Genomic DNA, 21,397 nt, shown 5'->3' with positions numbered 1-21,397 from the left:
ATAATCTTAAATACTGACTTTAAAAAAATAATTTATTTATTTTAATTAGGAATATATGACAGCAGAATGCATTTTGATTCACTGTACACAAATGCAGCACAACTCTTCATTTCTCTGGTTGTACAAGATGTAGCATTGGACCACATGTGCTGTCATACATGTACCTAGGGTAATAATGTTCATTTCATTCCACATCTTTCCTGCCCCCATCCACACCCCACTACTTCCTCCCCTTTGCCCAATCAAAGTTCCTCCATTCTTCCCATCCTCATCATTATGGATCAGCATCCACTTATCAGAGAGAACATTCGGCCTTTGGTTTTGGAGATTGGCTTACTTCACTTAGCATGATATTCTCCAACTCCATACATTTACCTGCAAATGTCATAATTTTATTCTCTTTTATTGCTGAGTAACATTCCATTGTGTATATATACCACAGTGTCTTTAACCATTCATCTACTGAAGAGCATCTAGGTTGCTTCCACAGTTTGGCTATTGTGAATTGAGCTGCTATGAACATTGATGTGGCTGTGTCACTATAGTATTCTAATTTTAAGTCCTTTGGGTATAGACTGAGGAGCGGGATAGCTGGGTCAATGATGGTTCCATTCTAAGTTTTCTTAGTAATCTCCATACTGCTTTACAGATTGGTTGCACCAATTTTCAGTCCCACCAGAATCAAACATTGGCTTTTCTTGTAGAACTCAATTACAAAGTATGACAGGCTGCAGGTATAGTTCCTGTATTTACAAGGCCATGAAGACATCTAATGTTCTTTAAATATAAACTGAACCAGAAATTGGGCACAATGGCACATACTTGTAATTCCAGTGACTCAGAAGGCTGAGACAGGAGGATGGCAAGTTCAAGGCCAGCTTGGGCAACTTAACAAGACCTTTTCTCAAAATACAATAAAAAGGCTCAGGAGGCTGAAGCAGGAGGATCACAAGTTCAAAGCCAGCTTCAGCAACTCAACAAGACCCCATCTCTAAATAAAATACAAAAAGGGCTGGGGATGTAGCTCAGTGGTTAAGTGTCCCTGGGTTCAATCCCTGTACCAAATAAATAAATAAATAGGGCTGGGGATGTAGCTCAGTGATAGCAAACAAATACTCTTGAAAACTCCCTAAAAACTGAAAATCAGATTAAAAGATCAATTCAATCTGGAAACAGTCCCTTTTTGTGGTAACCAGAGAACCACTGATTCAGATTTTCTGAAGTTTTCATGCTAGCTAGGCAAGCACTCTACCACTGAGCTACACTTCCAGCCCCTTCAAAGAAATATTTTTAATGTAATAACATTTTTGAAATAAGTGAGGATTATTTAAGAAGATAAATACATTATTCTTAACACATGCTTGCATATATTTCATTTAATCTATAATATCTGGACAAAACAATCATGGGAAGTTTACATATATACTCATCATTTTATAGAAAACTTCCCTACACAGAAAGAGCTATAAATGAAATCCTTCCAATGAAAATAAATTTTCTAGATTTTAAACTGCTACCTTAAATCCCTCCTACAAGCATTTATCTTATATATGTTTTATGTCTATAAACACTTTTTATAAATACAGTTCAAATGAATAGTACTCCATTAATCTAAAAACCAGCAAGGAAACTTAAAGCATACATTTTAGAATTTTAAATAAAAATCACCTTCAATTCCACCAAGAGAGGAATTCTTTTAGATCATGATTTCTGTGGCCTACATCCTCTGTTGGAGACCTTAATAACAGCAGACTGGCTTGAAGTCAGTGAAAAGCAGCAGCAGGAAATGGAAAAGCTCACTGTTCAGCTGGAAAGGTGTCAATAGCAGTTCATTTTAAAGGCACTAACTAGAATTCACAATCCATAAAATGTGTCAAGAAATTTATAGCAATTTCCAGAGGTGGCATTGAGCACTTCAGGTAAAAAAAAGTAGGGGGAACCTGTGTGAATCAAGCCTTTAAACAAGAATAATAAGCAGGGAAGGAAATTATAAAGAGGTCTTGCAAACAGTGTTTATTTTAGAATAGCTGTAACCTTGTGTACTTTGTAATCCATCTGAAAAAGACATCAATTTATACTTACATTTCGCAGTTATTATGCAACCAGCCAGAGAAAATATCATACTGTCTTCTAGGACCTAGGACACAAAATTAAGTTTAGAAAGTATGAAATGTGGGCTGGGGCTGTAGCTCAATGGCAGAGCATTTGCCTAGCACGTGTGAGGCACTGGGTTCCATCCTTACAGCATAAAAATAAGCAAATAAAATGAAGGCATTCTGTCCATATACAATTACAAAAAAAATAAAAAATAATAAAAAAGAAAGGTATGAAATGTCAGTTGGCCTGTATTAGACCCTATTCACATAATCTAGAATATATAAGCAGGGTCAACAAAAATTTTTTAAAAAGTATATTATCTTATTACCACGTTTTAACAAAAACAAAATCTGTATAATGTGAAAACTAACCTAAATACTGCACTATGTTTTTGATGCAATAAAGTACGCATTTTTCTGTTGGTAATATTACTGGCTTATGTTATACCTTGAAAACTGGTTCAGTTCTATTTTTATGGCTTGGCCTGAGGCACCAAATAGAGAAAGAATAGAAAAGAGCTGACATGGAGCTCAGAACCTGACTCAATTTCTGCACCAAAAGGGCTGGGGATGTAGCTAGAAAATCATTCTGGCTACCAGGACCTCCATGTGCCAAATGGAAGAAGATTCCAAAGAGGAATGAATGTGGCGATGATGACATTCCTGTCCTTTGCCTGACATACCATAAATGCAGTGGTGTGCTAACAGTAATAGTTGAGCACAGTGAACAAGCCCAGCTGCCACACCTGGTCATATCGACAGAGGGACTCAGTCTATGAGGGCTACGTAAGTCCTCCTCTGTTATCATTACAGAATTTTAACTCAATATTTGCTTGCCCAATTTTTTTTTTTTTTTTTTGTGATGCTGGGGATGAACCAAGAACCTTGTGCATGTGAAGCAAGCACTCTACCAACTGAGCTACATCCCCAGCCCCTAACTTACCCAAATATTAAATAATATACTGCTTCTTCAAAGAGCTAAATAATGAGATTGAATACTTGGGCCATTTATGATGTGTAATAAGGAGAAGCCACTGAGTTTCCAGGAGGGCATCTGGATTACAGTGAATTTGATAAACATTTAACAATTTTTATTTGGTAAACATTTAACAATTACATCACCTGTTGGTCGTTAAGGTTTCCCTGTACTAAGGAGTCAATGAAAATATGTTGACTGAAGTTCCTTCCTTTTCGTTCTTTTATGATTTTCTTTAAAACAGATTCCAATTGCATGAGGGCTTAGAGAAGAAACACAAAGAACATTTAGAATACAAGCAGTTGTGGGGATTCAACTTTTTTTTTTTTTTTTTTTGGTACCAGGAACTGAACCCAGGGGTGCTTAAGCACTGAGCCACATCCTCAGAACTTTTTTGTATTTTGAGACAGGGCCTCATTGAGTTCTTTAGGGCCTTGCTAAGGTGCTGAGCCTGGCTTTGAACTCACAATCCTCCTGCCTCAGCCTCCTAAACTGCTGGGATTACAGGCGTGCGCTACCATACCAGGCAGGATTCAAGTTTTGAAAATTAATTCTGCACAATGTTCCCACATGCAGAATAAAACCTTTAAAGGTAGTAAACAACAATTTAAAAAGATAATTTATATTGAAAGTTGTCTACTTCTTTTCCCCTTCTTTTTGTTCAATTTAAGATGCATTCCCAAAAGTACATAGAAACATATAAGTACAGTCTAAGGAATAAATACAAACACCCACATCATTTTCACCCAAGTCAAGAAGTGAGCTCTAGTCTTAAGGCTTTAAATCTAATTACTGAACACTTCCATAGTTTTGCTTTTCATCCAGACATTTTTCCCCAAAGCTCCAGACTCAGATTTAAAAACAAATTTAACATCTTTAATGGGAGGTCTGAAGCATATTAATAAAAACCAACACGCTGAACTTTTGACAATTCCAACAAAACCTGTATCTTTCCGCAGTCTTCCTCATCTTATTCTTTACTAATATAACCTCATTTTCCAATTAATCGGGCCTAACATCTTATTTTCTCCCTCCCTTTACTCCACATTTACTCCTGTCAATCAATGTTGGTGGTTATTTTCTCAAAATACATAATTAATTTTTTCTTGCTATTTTGTTGTTCTTTATTTTCCGTTGTCTGCCGCCTGGTCCTAGTCACATCATCTCTCTTGCCTGCTTCTCTGCAATAGCCCTGTAATTAGTCTCCCCACTTCTGCTCTGGGCTCCTGTAGTCCATCACAAGAGCCAGGTTGATGCTTTACTAAAATATAACTCAGATCATAAATCTGCTAAAGCCATCCACTGGCATCCTATCACACAGTAACAACCTACTCATACAATGGCCTATAAGCCACAGACATTCTGTTCCTCTCTCCAGTCTTCTGAGCTCACCTGCTTCTGCTCCTTTTGCAACCACTTCACATTAGCCATACTGGCTTCAAATATACCAGGAAGAGTCCCATCTCAAAGAATTTGCAATTGTATTTTCTTTACACAAAATAATCTTCCTTTGGACATCCGAGCATTCACACAATATGTAACTATTTGCTCAAAAATAATCTCATCTTGGTGAGGCCTGTCCCAATACTTACTTAAAATTGTAACCTCTCTACCTCCTGACAGTTTTATTTTTCTCTACAGCATTTTTCACTTTTTAACACTCTATTCAATTTACTTTAGACCCTTGTCTGTCTCTTCCCACTGGAATGTGGAGCCACAAGGGCATGATTTTTTATGTTTACTGACATTTCCCCCGCACCTAAAACATGTCAGAATATTACAAAATTTCACTAAGTATTTATAAAACTGAATGAATTTGACACAGCAGTAGTGAAAATGAGCATAAAGCAACAGTAGTACCAAAACTTTGTCACACATTAGAATCACGTGGGAAGCTTTTTTAAAAAATAGTAATTCACAAGTTACACATTATACCAAGTAAATCTGAAAGCTTGCAGGTAGAGGGAAGGCTTCAATATATATTTTAAAAATTCAGTGTGTAGCAATATTTGGGAATTACTGTTACACATTCTCAGTACTATAAGTACATTAGAATAATTTGGAGAGTACTTCCAAAATAATCTGACTGATTTCCAGGGCTTTGGAGAAATTAGTCCTAAAAAAGGGCCTGATCATCAAGTTTTGTTTTAAGTTCTCCAAGGGATTCTAATGTGCAGGTGTTAGGGCAGGCCTAAAATGGCTGTAGTTGGGCTCCCTTGCTGAGATTTCCTGCAGATTATGTTATGTTATGTTTTAAATGTGTAGCCAGGGTTGAGAACCTGCTATGTTATAGGTTAGTCACAGCCAGAAACACTTTGATTCAGTATATATACTCAAGATCATAAACACTGACTTGTGAGCATGAGCTCCCTTATGTAATCTGTTGGCAATGGGCCTTCTTTGTTTGGCCTACATATAAAAAAGGCCTATGGAAAAGACTCCAGGGCTAAATAGAGGTAAATTGGACCTGTCTGGGTGCTAAAGCTGAAACTGGAGGCTGAATAAAGCATGTCTACTATCCTACCTGTCTCTTTCATCTTCTTTCACCTGCTGGAAGTCAAATCTTTTTCCTAGGTTAGAGACCCCATATGACAGCAGGGCAAGTTAGAAATTAGAACAAAGGAAGCTTTGCTCTACTCATGGGGATTCCACTGATAGGTACCGAAACATAATTATTTTCAATAAAAGTTCAAATTTGATTTATGCCCATGTGATAGGCCAAGGAACATATGCAGACAATCTATTTTTATTTGGAATAAAAAATACATTAAATTTTCATCTTACGTTAATTTAACCAATATCTCTGAAATACTTTTTTTTTTTTTATCAAGGGTACTTAATCCAAATGCATCCATAAATGGTAATGAAAACCAAATTGTGTCCATTAAAAGACTTTTCAAAAAAATTTCTGTTGGACATCAAGGTAATCACTAGAATAGCAAGCTAATGAGGACAGGGATTTTGTCTCCTGTGCCTAGAATAGGGCCTAGCACATAGTAAACCACAGTAAAAATTTGTTACAAGAATGAAGAGAGGGCTGGGGTTGTAGCTCAGTGGTGGAGTGCTTGACTCATGTGCGTGAGACACTGGGTTCAATCCTCAGCACCACAAAAAAATAAATAAAATAAAAATATTGTGTTCATCTAAAAAAAATACATGAAAATAACCATTATTCTAATGCAGCCCATATTTTTGTTTGTTTTTGAGACAGGGTCTTATTATGGAAAGAGAGCAAGGTTCTTTTTGTTGTTGTTTTTTTTGTTTTTTCTTTTGGCGATGCTAGGGATTGAACCCAGGGTCTTGTGCATGCTAGGCAAGCACTCTACCAACTAAGCTATATCCCCAACCTAAGACAGGGTCTTATGTGTTGGCCAGGTAAGCCTCAACTCCTGGGCTCAAGCAATCCTCCCACCTCAGCCTCCCCAGTAGCTGGGACTACAGACACAAGCCACTAGGCTCAGCAAGACTATGCATTTGAATTTACCTGCCTGCTTCCAAGAAAAGGAATAGAAGCAGGTCAAAATAAAAATATTAAAATATTAAAACCAATCAACCATTGACAGAAAATACAGAACAACAACAACAAAAGACCAAGAGAAAAAAAATTGGGGAAGCTATCTTAAACTAAAGTTGCTATTTTTCAGTGTAAATATTATAAAGTCGTAATAAATGCCAGACAATTTTGAAAATTTTTACTCAGTGTTATAATGGCAAGAATTTTTTGTTGCTATTTTTTTTTGTTTTTTACAAATAGCTATATATTACTTAATCATATTGACATTATTTTCTTAGCAATTCCTATAATGTTGGACACTTAAGTTTATTTTCAATTTTCTATTTACAGAAATAGTATTACAGGTGCTCAGTGGCAGAGCGCCTGCCTATCATATGGGAGGCACTGGGTTAGATTCTCAGCCCCACATATAAATACGTAAAATAAAAGTCCATTGACAACTAAAAATTATTAAAAAAAAAAAAAGAAATAATATTACAAAAAATAAGGAAGAGGGGTAAAGCCTAGGGATAGCGCACTTGACTAGTATGTTCTAGGTCCTAGGTTTGATCCCCAGCACTACAAACATAAAAATATTCATGAATATTTTCTTTTTTCTAGATATTTTATCCATTATTTATGACTCTAATATGTACTGTCAAACTGCCTTCTTAGGATTATACTCATATTTTTCATGAATCTAGGAGAGTGTACTCATTTTGCAATGAGTACTAGAGTTATCTTTTTACTTACTTCCTACTTTTTCTTCTCTTTTGTTAAAAAAACAGAAACCAAACCAAACAAAAATCTTGTATTATAGAAAACATAGGAAAAAAAAGCATAAAGTGAAAAAAATGTATATGACTTGTTAGCTCACCATTCAGAGACAACCTTAGTAAAACTGGGGCACATATCTTTTTGTCCTTATTAAAAATGAAGAATGACCAAACTTACCATCTTCATATTGTTTTTTCCGAGTTGCACTTTTATCAAGTGACCCATCTAGAAAGCCTTTTCCAATCTCAGACCAAACCTGAAAATAGGAAAACATATATCTATTACCTGTTATGCACATTTAAAAAATTATATCCACATTTTCTAAATATAGAACAATGTAAGCTAATAATTAGGAAACTCTTCCCACACCAACAACTCCAATGATTAAGTCCTCCCTTTTAAGTGGCTGCATAACCATTAACTCCATAGTTTGTAGGACAGGGAATCAAATATATTTCAATGATTTCAGTCAAGGCACTTTCAAACAAATTACAACTAGAAAATGAAAAGTTCCTTCTTTAAAAAAAAACAACAACACTTTATGAGAACACCTAATTGACCTGCTTCCCAAATTGTGATCTTTGGAGCCAAATGATAAGAACACCTGAAAGCATGTTAGAAATCTAGAATTTTTGCCCCACCATTGAATCTACTAAATCAGAACTAGCCTAATGTAATTCTCCAGAAACTAGGGAGAACATTAACCTAAAAGAATTTTGGATCAAACCAAAACATTGCCTTAATAAAAACAATAAAGGTAATAATGTCTAACATTTACTAATTAAAAAAAAAAAAGAAAAGAAAAAAAATACCCATAGGAACAGAGGAAAAGTGGTAGAGCAACAGAGTGTATCCTCCATTTTTTTCTTATATTTAATGGCATAAGTATATAAATAAAAATTCATAGACAATTACAAATTTTTACTTCACCTGAAATATTGATAATCATTGGTTGAGGCCCAGCAAGGGTTAAAAATTAATCTAACATTAGAAATAATTAGCAGCCTAGGGCTGGAGTTGTGGCTCAGTGGTAGAGCGCTCGCCTAGCGCGCATGGGGGTTCAATTCTCAGCACCACATAAAAATAAATAAATAAAGGTATTGTGTCCAACTACAACTAAAAAATAAACATTAAAAAACAAAAAGAAAGAACTAGCAGCCTAATAGGCTTCCACTGTTTCAAAATTGGATGATTCTCTCATTAAAAACCTAACTTGATTACAACAGAAAAGCTCTGAGCCAGGCACAGTAGACCATAACTGTAATCCCAGCTATGTAGAAGGCTGGGTGAAGCAGGAGGATTGAAAGTTTGGAGCCAGCCTCAACAATTTAGCAAGACCCTCTCTCAAAATAAGAGGGCGAGGGCGGGGATGGGGGTTGGGGAGTGGCTTGGGACATAGCTCAGTTGGTAGAGTGCTTGCAGCATGTGCACAGGCCCTGGGTCAATCCCCAGTACTACAAAAAAAAAAAAAAAAAAAAAAAAGAAGAAGAAGAAGAAGCAGGGGTTATAGCTCAGTGATAGCTGAGTTCAATCCTCAGTACTGCAAAAAAATAAATAAAAGGCTCTGAAAAACTTAGGGGAAAAATATAACCCTTATTAATCAATGGCTAAGTATTTAAAAAACAGTAAAAGAGTTAAGGTTCTTAACCCTTATCTTAATCTATATACTTTTCAGATTACTTGAATGTTAAAAAAAAAAATGGGCTGGGATGTAGCTCAGTTGGTAGACTGCTTGCTTGCCTCACATGCACAAGATACTGGATACCCCAGCACCACATACAAACACACACATACACACAAACGTAAAAGTACTATAAAACTAAATGTTTTTATTAGGAATATCCTCAAAGAGTGTTTCTAAAGGAGTTTCTAGGCATGACAGAGAGCACATGACAGAATCCATAAGGAAAAATATGAATTGATTAAACTACATAAAAATATTAACATTTATGATAGTGAAAAAACACTACAAATAAAAGTAAAAGCAAATGAAATACAAAAATAAGGAGCTCTACAGATTATTAAGAAAAAGAAACTCACCAACATAAATATTACAAAGTACATGAGAAAGCATTTCACAAAAACAATATGAATGTTTGACAAAATTATAAAAACACATTTAACCTCGTAAAAGATTTTTAAAATGTAATTTAATCATGAAATACCTTTTCAGGGGGTGGGTTAAACCCTGGCCACTTTACCACTGATATACACCCCTCAATTCTTTTTTTTAAACTTTTTTTTTTTGGTTGTAGGTAGACACATATCCCTATTTTATTTTTATGTGGTGCTAAGGATTGAACCCAGTGACCTACACATGCTAGACAAGCTCTCTACCACTGAGCCACAACTTCAGCTCCCAGTTCTTTTTATTTTAAGACAAAGTCCTGCTGAATTATTGAGGATCTTGATAAATTGTTGAGGCTGGCCTTGAACTTGCAATCCTCCTGCCTCAGCCTTCCTTGTACCTGGGATTACAAGCTCTCTACAACTGAGCCACAACCCCAGCCCAGCTCCCAGTTCATTTTATTTTAAGACAAAGTCCTGCTGAATTATTGAGGATCTTGCTAAATTGCTGAGGCTAGCCCTGAACTTGCAATCCTCCTACTTCAGCTTCCCTCGTACTGGGATTATAGATGTGTACCACTTCACTTAGCATAAAATGTCTTTTTTACTTATTACATAGACAAATATTTAATGGACCACTGATCTAAATGTTGTCAAAAGCACTGGGAAAGAGTACACTAATATTGGTGGAGAAATAATTAGGGGAATGTTTTTTGGAGGGCAGTTCACAAACACAGACTGCAACTGAATATGAGGTGTACATTTTTTCACACTTTAACACCAGTAAATAAGTATGCATTTTAAAACTGATGACATCTGCCAACTATTATCAGCAATGTAGATGAAGTTGTCATTACCTCTGAATTCACAAATTGCTTACTATTACTGGTGCATGACTGGAACAATGGCAACCCCTTGGTGTTACAGACATTAAAAGATCATTTGAGGAATTAAGTTCTGTTTATCATCTGAGCATTTTCTTTATCAGCTTCTTATAACATTAATTAACATTAATAACAGATTCCTACACAAAAGAAGATGTACTTTCTTTTCTTTTTTTTTTTTTTTTTTTTTGTACCAGGGATTAAACCTAGGACATTTAACTGGTGAGCCGCATCTCCAGCCCTTTTTATATTTTATTTAGAGACAGGGTCTTGCTAAGTTGCTTAGGGCCTCAATAAGTTGCTGAGACAGGCCTTGAACTCTTACCGCAGCCTCGTGAGACACTGGGATTATAGGCATGCACCACTGTGCTCGACCCCATACTTTGAATCTACTCAAAATATCAGATAATTCCAAAATGATAGATATTTACCAGAATAATGGTCCTGTACTTTCTAAAAATGTTGATGTCAAAGCAAATAAACAAAAGACTGAGAAACTGTCCATATTAAAGAAGTTTGATCACTAAAGGTAATGAGCGATGACCTAAGCTGAGCCTTGGGTTTGGGGAAGACGAAACTATAAGAGTATTACTGGGATAACTGAAGAAATTTGAATATAGGTTCTGGATGAGCTAACAGGATTGTATCAGTGTTAAACTTAATGAGTTGTCACTATATAAGAAAATATCCTTGTTTTAGGAGACACAGACTGAGGATATTTAGAGGTAAAACATCTATTTTGCTCTTAGGTAGTTCTGGAAAGGGGGAAGGAAAGGATACATAGATGGATTGGATGTATGAATGAATGTATGGATAGACAGACAAACGGATGAATGCATAAAAAAATCAAATGGAACAAAATGTAAACAACCACTATATTGGGGAAAGGGTATGTGGGAGTTCCTGTATAAGCTGTAACTTTTCTGTAAGTCTGAATAAATTTCTGCTTTGAAGTTATATGGAAAGAAAGAAAAGGGAAGAACAGGAAAATAGCATAAAAACATGTAGGACATCAGTGGTTAGAAGAAAATCTTGGAAGCAATGTTAGAGGTCTCTTTTTAAAAATGCTCTTTTGTCAACATTTAAATTAAAAAATTGATTCTTCATTAAATGAGAAGATATTTTAGGAATTACCTAACCAATTTCTTTTGCCAAGGGACATAGCATAGTTTACTCCAGGAAGAGGAATTTAAAATGATTTTCAGGAAGATCACAGATCTGAGACCAGCCTCAGCAACTTAGCAAAACAATGTCTTGAGAGGAAAAAATAAAAAGGGCTAAGGATGTAGCTTAGTGGTACAATCCACTAGTATCACCAGGTACAATGCCTAGTATTAGTACTGCAAAAAAAATACATATATTTTCCACTTTAGTTTTTAAAAAATATTTATTTTTTAGTTATAGATGAACACAATATTATTTTATTGTTTTTTAATGTGCACTGAGGATGGAACCCAGTGCTTCACTCATGCTAGGCGAGCGCTCTACCTCTGAGCCACAACCCCAGCTCTCCCACTTTAATTTTTATATGCCTGAATATATAAAAGTTTTATGAAAAAAAAATGTTTTGTGTTTTAAACCATCAGACAAAAGCAGTGAGGTTATTTTAATAGCAAAAAGTATATTATTAAACAGAGACAGGGTATTAACCTACAGTTCCTGGAGAGTTTTGTTTAGAACACATTATTTAGATTAAGATTATTTAATCTGTCTTTATACATTTTAATAAAAGGAATAATTTCTCAGATCTGAAATGTGGTAGATTTCAACAAAGTAATCTAAATATGATTTCAACTAAATAATCTAATGTTGAGACTGATTTAAAAAAGAAAAAATTCCATAGATGAATCTAGAAAAGGCAAACAATAATTCAGTTACAGACTGAATTTTCTTGCTTCTAATCATATTTACCTCTTAGTATTTTTATGTTCCACTGACTTTGTTGAACTTCTTCCTATGTATGACATAATCTAGTTCTATTAAGTACAGTTTGTCTCCTTATTCTAGAATTCAATATTACTTTTATAACATACTATTAAGTATTAAAAGAAAAATTCTTTAGTCACATACTTTTTACATTTCAAAAAGTATTTGCTTAAAAAAAACAATTCTTGGGGTTGGGAATTTAACTCAGTGTCAGAGCACTTGTCTAGCATGCACAAAGCCCTGGGTTTGAACCTAGGCAAAAAAAGTAATTTTTAGCTGGGCATAGTGGTACACACCTGTAATCCCAGCAACTCAGGAAGCTGAGGGAGAAGGATCACAAGTTCAAGGCCATTTTAGTAATCCAGCAAGACTATCTCTCAAAGGGAAGAGGGAAAAGTTATGAGGATAGAAAAGATGGTGGAATGAGATGGACATCATTAATCTAGGTACATGTATGATGGCACAAATGATGCGTCTCTACACTGTGTACAACCAGAGAATTGAAATGTTACACTCCATTTGTGTATGATGAGTTGAAATGGATTCTGCTGTCATGTACAACTAAGTAGAACAAATTAAAAAAAAAAAAAACTAAGAAAATAGAAATGAGAGAAACAAACATCTCTCTAGATGAACTCCAATGAATCAAAGGAGGACAGGAGACAAATTCACCTGCTGCTTGATCCTCATCCCCAAGAACCATATCTCCTTAACTAATAGGTTTCACTGTAACACTTCCATACATGCATATATTGTGTTTTAATTATATCTACCCTCCGTAGGAGGTATATCTTGAAGTTTTCATTCCTTTACTTTGTTTATGAATATGTAATAGTAAATCATTTCATTTGTTTATCTTACATTTTACTGGATTGAATACTACCTAAGAATAGAGACTTACTGGAGGGAATAGAAATGGTGTAACCACCTTGGAAAACAATGTAACACTATCTTCTAATGTCAAACCTTAATATACTCTAATATCTAGCAATTTCCTTTCTAGATATATACTCAAGATAGATTCTTGCACATAAACAACATGGGATTTGTGTAAGTGCATTCATGATACTAAAACCTGAAAACAAATACCCATCATGAAAAAGAATAAATTAAAAAAAAAAAAAGAAAAAGGATGGTAAAGCACTCCTGGGTTTCCATCTCTACTTACACACACACACATACACACACATACCACAAAAGCAATTCATAATTTTTTTTTTAAAAAGAGCTATTTTAGCTCATATTGTTCTTTTTAGGTCAAAACAAGAAGCTTAACTTTTCTTGAGAGGCAAAGTCAGCATTTTATCATCCAGTGTGATGAAAACAATAATTTTAAATTTGTCACTAGACTTACTGTGCCATGATTCTTTTGGAAGCGAATGACTTCCTGGTCATCTTCAAATGTACTACCCATTACTATCTGTGTAACAGACTTCATAGCAAAACCAAGCATATGCTGGCTGAGGGGTACATGCTGGGTCTCTGGGTAGGAGAGCCATTTATCTAATAATTCTTCTGAAAGCTGAAAGAAAACAGAAAGCCACAACAATTTATTCTTTCTTCTCAATAAATCTTAGAACAACTCAGCAAATAGATTCATTTCATGGCATACACAGTTCAACTCTGGAACCAAAGTAAGCATCAGGTATTTCAGACTCTGGCTCCATATGTAATCCCTTTTCAACATCAGGTTCAACTTCTGCTAAAGAGCAGATCTGCAAAGCAAAATGGAACCGCCACAACAATACAAACAGAAAATGTAAATTAAAAATTCAAACACAGAAAAAACTCAAACCTAATGGAAACTGCAGAGACCAAAATCTTAGCATCTACTTAAAAATAGTAGAGGTTTAGGGGCTGGGGTTATGGCTCAGAGGTAGAGCACTTGCCTACCATGTGTGAGGCACTGGGTTCGATTCTCAGCACCACATATAAATAAAATAAAGATATGGTGTCCACCTAAAAAATAAACATTAAAAAAACAGAGATTTACCAGATATTCTAATAAACATGAATCATGTTTATTGATTGCTTCTGTATGCTTTAAAACATGTGCCTCTTAGAGCCTCTATGTCATTCCTTTATTCACAAACATTCATTAACTACATAGTGGAGTACAAATAATATGAAGTAAAACGATCACAGACTTTGTAGTCAGAAAAATCTTTTTATATTTTACCAGGGATTGAACCCAGGGGTTCTTAACCTCTAAGCCACATCCCCAGCTCTAGAAAAATCTTGATTTTATTTCTGGCTCTGACACTTGGAAGTAAAGTGGCTTCAGGAAATGTGCTTAACCTAAAGTTTAGATACTTGAACAGTTCAGCTAGGGTGACACCTGCTAACTTGCATGGTTGTTGTGACAGGAATGAATATAACCATGTCACATAGTGTAGTAAAGGTTCTGTGAGCTACTATACGGAAAGTTCCTACCATGTTAGGAACTCAAATTAAGTTCCTTTTCCATGTCAATTCTTTGAAAGTCTCATTATAGTATAAAGGATTAAAATTAACTTTTGTGAGAAAAAGAATATTCAGAATGAAAAGATTTAGTATTACAGAGATTTCTCCTATTTAAAGTGAAACATTTGGGGGCTGGGGTTGTGGCTCAGTGGTAGAAAGCTTGCCTAGCATGCCTGAGGCGTTGGGTTTGATAGCCAGCACCACATAAAAAAACTAAATAAACAAGATAAAGGTACTGTGTCCATCTACAACTAAATAATTTTTTTAAAAAAATTAAAGTCAAACATTTGGAAATAAAACTTGTTTTTTGGAAAAGAGATGACTTAATGATTCTAATCCAGGTTAACTGAATTGATCCAGTTAATATACTTTTTAAAAAAATTTTTAGTTATGGATGGACATAATACCTTTATTTATTTATATGTGGTGCTGAGGATTGAGCCCAGTGCCTCATGCATCTAGGCAACTGCTCTACCACTGAGCCACAACACCAATCCAGTTAATATACTTATAATAGAACTCTCAGGAGCCTGTCTGTAGTCCTGGTTACAATGGAGGCTAACTGAGGAGGATCCCTTGAACCCAGGAATTCAAGACCGCCTGAGCAACATAGTGAGACACTGTCTCAAAAAAGAAATAAGGAAAAGATAAGGAAAGAATGAATTAAAAATGAACTCAAATTTGAGTGAAGTATAAATAAAACATTAAAATAGTGATCAAAATACAAGATAACTACATAACTTAAAAATTACTTTTGGGCTGGAGGTGTAGCTTGATGAATGAGCACTTGCCTAGCATATATAAGGCCCTGGGTTGGATTCCCATCAACATACACGCATGCATCTACACACTTACAATTTACTTTCAAGTTACCAACAAAATGATTCCACACACAGTAGTTGCCCAAGATGTGTAATTTCAACTGGTCTAAAAATATTAAACAAAAATGCCAGAAATAATTAACAAGTTTTAAAGTGTGCCTTTTTGAGTAGTGTGATAAAATCTCACAAAGTCATGCTTTGTCCTGCCCAGTATGTAAATCATTCCTTCATGCAACACATCCATACAGTACGTACTACCTGCTCTGTTAGCCAAATAGTAGACACTTATCTAAAGAAGAAACACAAATGGCCAACAAATAGTAGACACTTATCTAAAAAAGAAATACATATGGCCAACAAATACATAAAAAAGTCCTTTATCATTAACAATTAGGGAAATGCAAATCAAAACTACACTGAGATTTCATTTCTCACCAGTCAGAATAGCAGTCACCAAGGATACAAACAATAAGAAATGGTAGGATGTAGAGAAAAGGGACACTTTTATATTGTTGGTGGAACTGTAAATGAGTACAAGCACTATGGAAATCAATATGGAAGTTCCTCAAAAGACTAGGAATAGAACCACCATAAGACCCAGCAATACCATCCCTTGGTTTTATTTTAAAGAATTAAAGTCATCATACTACCATAATATATGCATACCCATGCTTATAGCAGCACAATTCACAATAGCCAAACTATGTAATCAGCCTAATGTGTCTGCCATTGGAAGGATGGACTTAAAAAAAAATGTAGTATATATAAACCTTGGTGTTTTATTCAGCCTTAAAGAATAATGGAATTATGCCAATTGCAGGAAAATGGAAGAAACTTGAGAACATTATGTTAAGCAAAATAAGCCAAACTCAGAAAGTCAAGGGTCACATATTTTCTCTCATATGTGGAAGCTAGAGAGGAAAAAGGGAAAAGAAAGGTGGTGGTGGGGGAATCCGATGAAAATCAAAGGGAAATCACTAGAAGAAGACCAGGGAATGGAGGAAGGGAGGAAAAGGGGAAATACTGTGGAATGATATTGAACAAATTATATTGTTTTATTATGTGCATATATGAATATGAAACAACAAATCCCACTATTATGTACAATTATAATGTACAAATAAAAATATGGAGAAAAATAAAAAATATCTCTCCAAATTTTGTCTTGTGTTGTTTATGTACCTTTACATGGCTAAGAGTTCTGCTAATTAGATCTAATGATTTAACAGTTATGGTTGAGTGTCTATGCTAAAATATTTACTACCAGCTACCTTAATATCATGCATACATCTCATGTTTATGAGTATAAATTGTAAAGACCCAACAAATGTATCTATTTAATCTTATCATGAATATTCAATAAAAATATAATCATCTATAGATATCCTCAGAATGTTAAGATTAAAATACTACACAGGTAACTCAGAAGTAGAGTACTCATCTAACATGCACAAGGCCCTGGGTTCTATGCCCAGTATTGAAAATAAATTAATTAATTAATCAATAGCTAAATGGGGCATGGTGGTGCATGTGGTGGCTGAAGCAGGAGGATCTCCTAAGCTCCAGAACTGGAAACCAGTCTGGCAACATTACAAGACTAAAACATTTTAAAAATTTGTGTTAATTTTAACTAACATAATATTATATGACAAAAAAATAAAGCTTAAAATGAATTTCTACTTGGAGGCAGGTTTATAATTTAATAGATAAGATTTTAGCATATATACATAATCTTTCAGAAAAATACAAATTTCCTTTTTTTTAAAAAAAGTGTTTATTAGCAGGTGGGAGCTGTAGATCAGTGGTAGAGCACTTGCCTAGTACTGTGAGGCACTGGGTTCAAACCTCAACACCACATAAATAAATAAATAAATAAACAAATAAATAAAATAAAGGTATTGCGTCCATCTTCAACTAAAAAATATATTTTTTAAAGTGGTTAGAAATTTATTTAGTAATTATTGTGAAATTAATAGAATTTCAGAGACGTGATTGTGTGTGGGTGCGTGTGTGTGTGTGTGTGTGTGTGTGTGTGTGTGTGTGTTTTCCTGGGATCAAACCTGGAGCTTCAAACATGCTAGACAATTGCTCTACCACTGAGCTACACGCCCAGCAAGGCAAAGCAGGTGATTTTTAATTCCACCTTACATTAGGATATTATTAACTGCAAGACTAAAGAAAATTTAAAGAAAGAAAAACCAACCAAACAAAATATATCCTAGGGGAGTAGAACTGGCCTACCAGCCTTGTGGATAAGTATAAAGCTCTAGAGTCAAGTGACTGGGATCAAATCCTAATCCTACTACTTTTTTATTAGCTATATGACCTTGGACAAGCTACTTAAATATTCTGTGCTGATTCTGCAATCTGTATATGGGGTAAAAATGGGAGTTCATAACCCACTTGAATCAAAGTGTGAAATATGATATATCAAGAACTATGTAATGTTTTGAACAACCAACAATAATAAATAAATAAATAAATAAATATTCTGTGCTTCATTTTCTTCATCTGTAAAAAGAGGGAAACAATAATACCTACCTATAAAGTTCCTGTGAGGATTAAATGAGTTAATGCAAGCTATTAAATCAAATTAATTCAAGAATTTTGTCTATTAATATTACTAAGCTATCAATTAAGCATATTCTAGATAATAGCTATAAATTCTAAATTCCAGAAATACTTGTTTAATCAGAATATGGTCCAGAAATCACAGGAATATATAGGATTAAAGCACAGAAAGAGAAATTACACTCACAGAATAAAAGTGGAGGTTTATACACAGCCTTGAAACAAAGATGGGCAGGACAGGAAGGAATCAGAATTCACAGGACAGAGATGAGTGGATTAATCATTAGAGGATTTAGTCTAAATGCAGAATTCACATCTAAACAAAAAAAGGAGAAAAAAAGCCAAAAAGGTTTACTGTGGCAATATAAAACATAACAACTTATTTTAAGGTAATAATTCTGATAAATGGTGCTGTTCTACCTGGTCTTAAAGAAACCATTGGTGGGCTGGGGTTGTGGCTCAGTGGTAGAGTGCTTGCCTAGCATGTGTGAGGCAGTGGTTCAATTCTCAGTATCATATATAAACAAATAAATAAAATAAAGGTCCATCAATGACTAAAAATTTTAAAAAAAGAAAAGAAACCATTGGTCACCTGGATGCTGTGACGAACGCCTATAATTCCAGCAACTAAGGAGGCTGAGGCAGGAGGAATATGAGTCCAAAGTCAGTCTCAGCAACTTAGTGAGGTCCTAAAGCAATTCAGTGAGCTACTGTCTCTAAATAGAATATAAAAAGGGGCTAGAGATGTGGCTCAGTGGTTAAGCACCACTGGGTTCAATCCCTGGTACAAAAAGAAAGAAAGAAATCATTGGTGGGGAGAAGACAGCAGCACTTCTTACTACATTTTTGCTGATTAATTATTTAATTGCTATTTCTGACCAATTCCTAACTTAGTACCTGGCTGTGCGATAGAGCTGACAACATAAACCTATCAGACAGATTTCTCACATACAGATCCAGTCTATGAACCAAACCCTGAAAACATGATGGCAGGAAATGTGAAAATTGGGAACTAATTTTCCACCTGGATTTGTCTTTGCTTGAGAGAAGAAAAGGATAGAATATAAACAAAGGAGAAAATTTGAAAAATGGAGGCTGTCATAAAAGATATAGAAATTGAGAATTATATATTTTGAAGCATAGAAGACAGAATCATTAAGGCTTTTAACAATGATTATTGGGAAAAAAAAAAAAAAGGTGCTTACATCCCTGAAAGAAAAGCAAAGCAAAGTGAACAAAATTCCCTGGAGACCTGTACACAAAAGTATTTCTTACTGACAACTATTATGTGTTCAGATGGAATAAAAAGGAAGATTCTAATTGGTGGATGCTCAGAAAGAGGTGCCATAACTGCTTCTGGGGAGGTCAGTGAACAGTGACAGCAACAGTTGTGGCAATCAAAGCAGGTAGCCTGAGAGACTGGGAGAACTCCACAGGTGAGCACAGCTGATATAACACCCCGGGATACAAAACAGCAATGATAACAAGGAGGCCTGGAAATCTGGATATATAAGTGTCTTGAAAGCCCTGAGAATACTGGCCACCAGTTAAATTGCGAACTCAAAGGGATACAAAATAATCAGCAGTAAGCCATAGTTAAAGGTCTTGTCCCGTGTTCTCTTAGATGCAAAACTGCAGAGAGGAACCAACATTTTAATTCATACTTACAGTGCAGTCAGAAAGCCAGCCTCAAGTCTTAAATGGAAAATGTTTGAGTTTCGAATAGAACTCCAATAAGGGAAAAGATGGCATTAAACATTAACCAAATGTAATATTGGAAAGCTGATAGCATAAAGAGTCAATATAGGTGTCCTTTTAAGAATTACTAGTTTTTCTGTTTTATTTTTAAAGCTACCAAACTGCTTATACTGTACAGGCAGAACATTTTTAGGAGGAATAAACAAAGTTATAGAAGAGTAGAAAGAAAAGAAATGGAAACTCATCATGTGTCTACTACCTGCTAAATATTGCTAAGGCCTTTAAATATTATGTCTGTATTGGTATTATGTCTGAGATTTGATTTAATATAACCTAAAGAAGACAGGATAAGTACGGGTATAAATAAAGTAAAACTGAATGAAAATTAATAACTATTAAAGTTTGGTGATGAGCACATGAATAGTCATTATGCCAGTCTCTCTGTTTTTGCTTCTTCAAAATTTTCCAATACTGAAAAATTTACTAATCTATATAATGTGAAAACTAGTTGGGTGTGTTTGTACATTTTTGAGTAAATGTAGGTTCAATCTCTATAGAACACAAACTTCAATATAACCCTCCAAATGAGACACTAACAATTCTGCATGAAAGAGGAAAACACACTATCTGAGTTAGAAACTTTGATAAAGAGGTGTCATTTCAGAGGATCAGAAAAAATATAAGCAAGGAGAAATGTTCATAGAACAGAAGAATGTGGAGGAGAGGCAGCCAGCAAATACACGACAGGAAAAACTATTTGTCACACAAAAGGCAAGGAAAGGTACTGAGTGGTTACTAGGTCCTAGGACCTGTTGTTAGGTGTTGTACATGATTATCTCATAGAATCTCCACCACAATTTGTAATGTGGATGTTCTTAGCCCCAATTTGGAGAGGAGAAACAAAAACAAGGGTCAAGTATGTATAAAGATCATGCAGATACCAAATAATAGCAAGGCGCAAAGCCTCTGCTACCTGATGCCCAGGCTTAACAGTCTTTCACTATACTATAATGCTATCTTTCCAAAAAGCTACATAAATATACAACAATAAAAAGCTTTGTTTCAAGTATAATATTAGGAAAATGGAAGGAAAATAATCTAAGATGGGAGAGAAAGAGGAGAAAATTGATTACTCTTGTTATGTTAGTATACACAGGTTGTTACGGAAGTTTAGAGAGGGTACACAGGGAGAATATACTTAACTACACTGGAGGTTTGAGTAGAGTTAGCCAGGGAGGGTTTGGAAAAATGTTTCAGAGAAGAAAATAAGAGAATAGATCCATGGAAGTTAAAAGAAGAGTTAAAGAACTGAGGAACTTTAAACTGACCAGTGTTTAGTCAGTGATTTAATAGACATTTACTAAGAGCCTGCTCTACACCAAAAGTCAAATATATAGTAGTAATCAGAATAGTCCCCACTTTCAAGAAACACAAACTTCAGTGATACACTAAAAGAATTACAAATCAGACTGGGAATGTTTCCCAGTGGTAGAGCACTTGCTGGACATGCATAAGGCCCTGGGTTAAATTCTGAGCCCACCTCTCATACACACACAATACAAATTGGGAAAAATGATGTGAAAGAAAGGCAGTGTGTCACCATAGCACCTGAAAAGGGATGGTGG

General features: G+C 35.0%; 1 protein-coding gene across 2 annotated transcripts in view; it reads right to left on the bottom strand.

The window, feature by feature from the left end:
* Cyp20a1 (cytochrome P450 family 20 subfamily A member 1) overlaps positions 1 to 21,397 on the bottom strand; it is a 60,238-nt gene that overhangs the window by 13,783 nt on the left and 25,058 nt on the right. The window contains exons 1-5 of one of the 2 annotated variants that reach the window (XM_040294733.2): positions 18,262 to 18,376; positions 13,574 to 13,741; positions 7,520 to 7,598; positions 3,219 to 3,334; positions 2,083 to 2,137 (exon numbers count right to left, since the gene is read on the bottom strand). In XM_040294733.2, the coding sequence (XP_040150667.1) occupies positions 2,083 to 2,137; positions 3,219 to 3,334; positions 7,520 to 7,598; positions 13,574 to 13,672 (349 nt within the window). In that variant the 5' untranslated portion in view covers positions 13,673 to 13,741; positions 18,262 to 18,376. Of the gene's footprint in view, positions 1 to 2,082; positions 2,138 to 3,218; positions 3,335 to 7,519; positions 7,599 to 13,573; positions 13,742 to 18,261; positions 18,377 to 21,397 lie in introns of those variants that run through there. The other variant, XM_005338925.4, reaches the window with a different exon arrangement.

This window comes from Ictidomys tridecemlineatus, chromosome 7, assembly GCF_052094955.1.
Source record: "Ictidomys tridecemlineatus isolate mIctTri1 chromosome 7, mIctTri1.hap1, whole genome shotgun sequence".
Lineage (NCBI taxonomy): Eukaryota > Metazoa > Chordata > Mammalia > Rodentia > Sciuridae > Ictidomys > Ictidomys tridecemlineatus.
The sequence above is the reverse complement of the archived record's forward strand: the minus strand, read 5'-3'. Positions and strand labels throughout refer to the sequence as shown.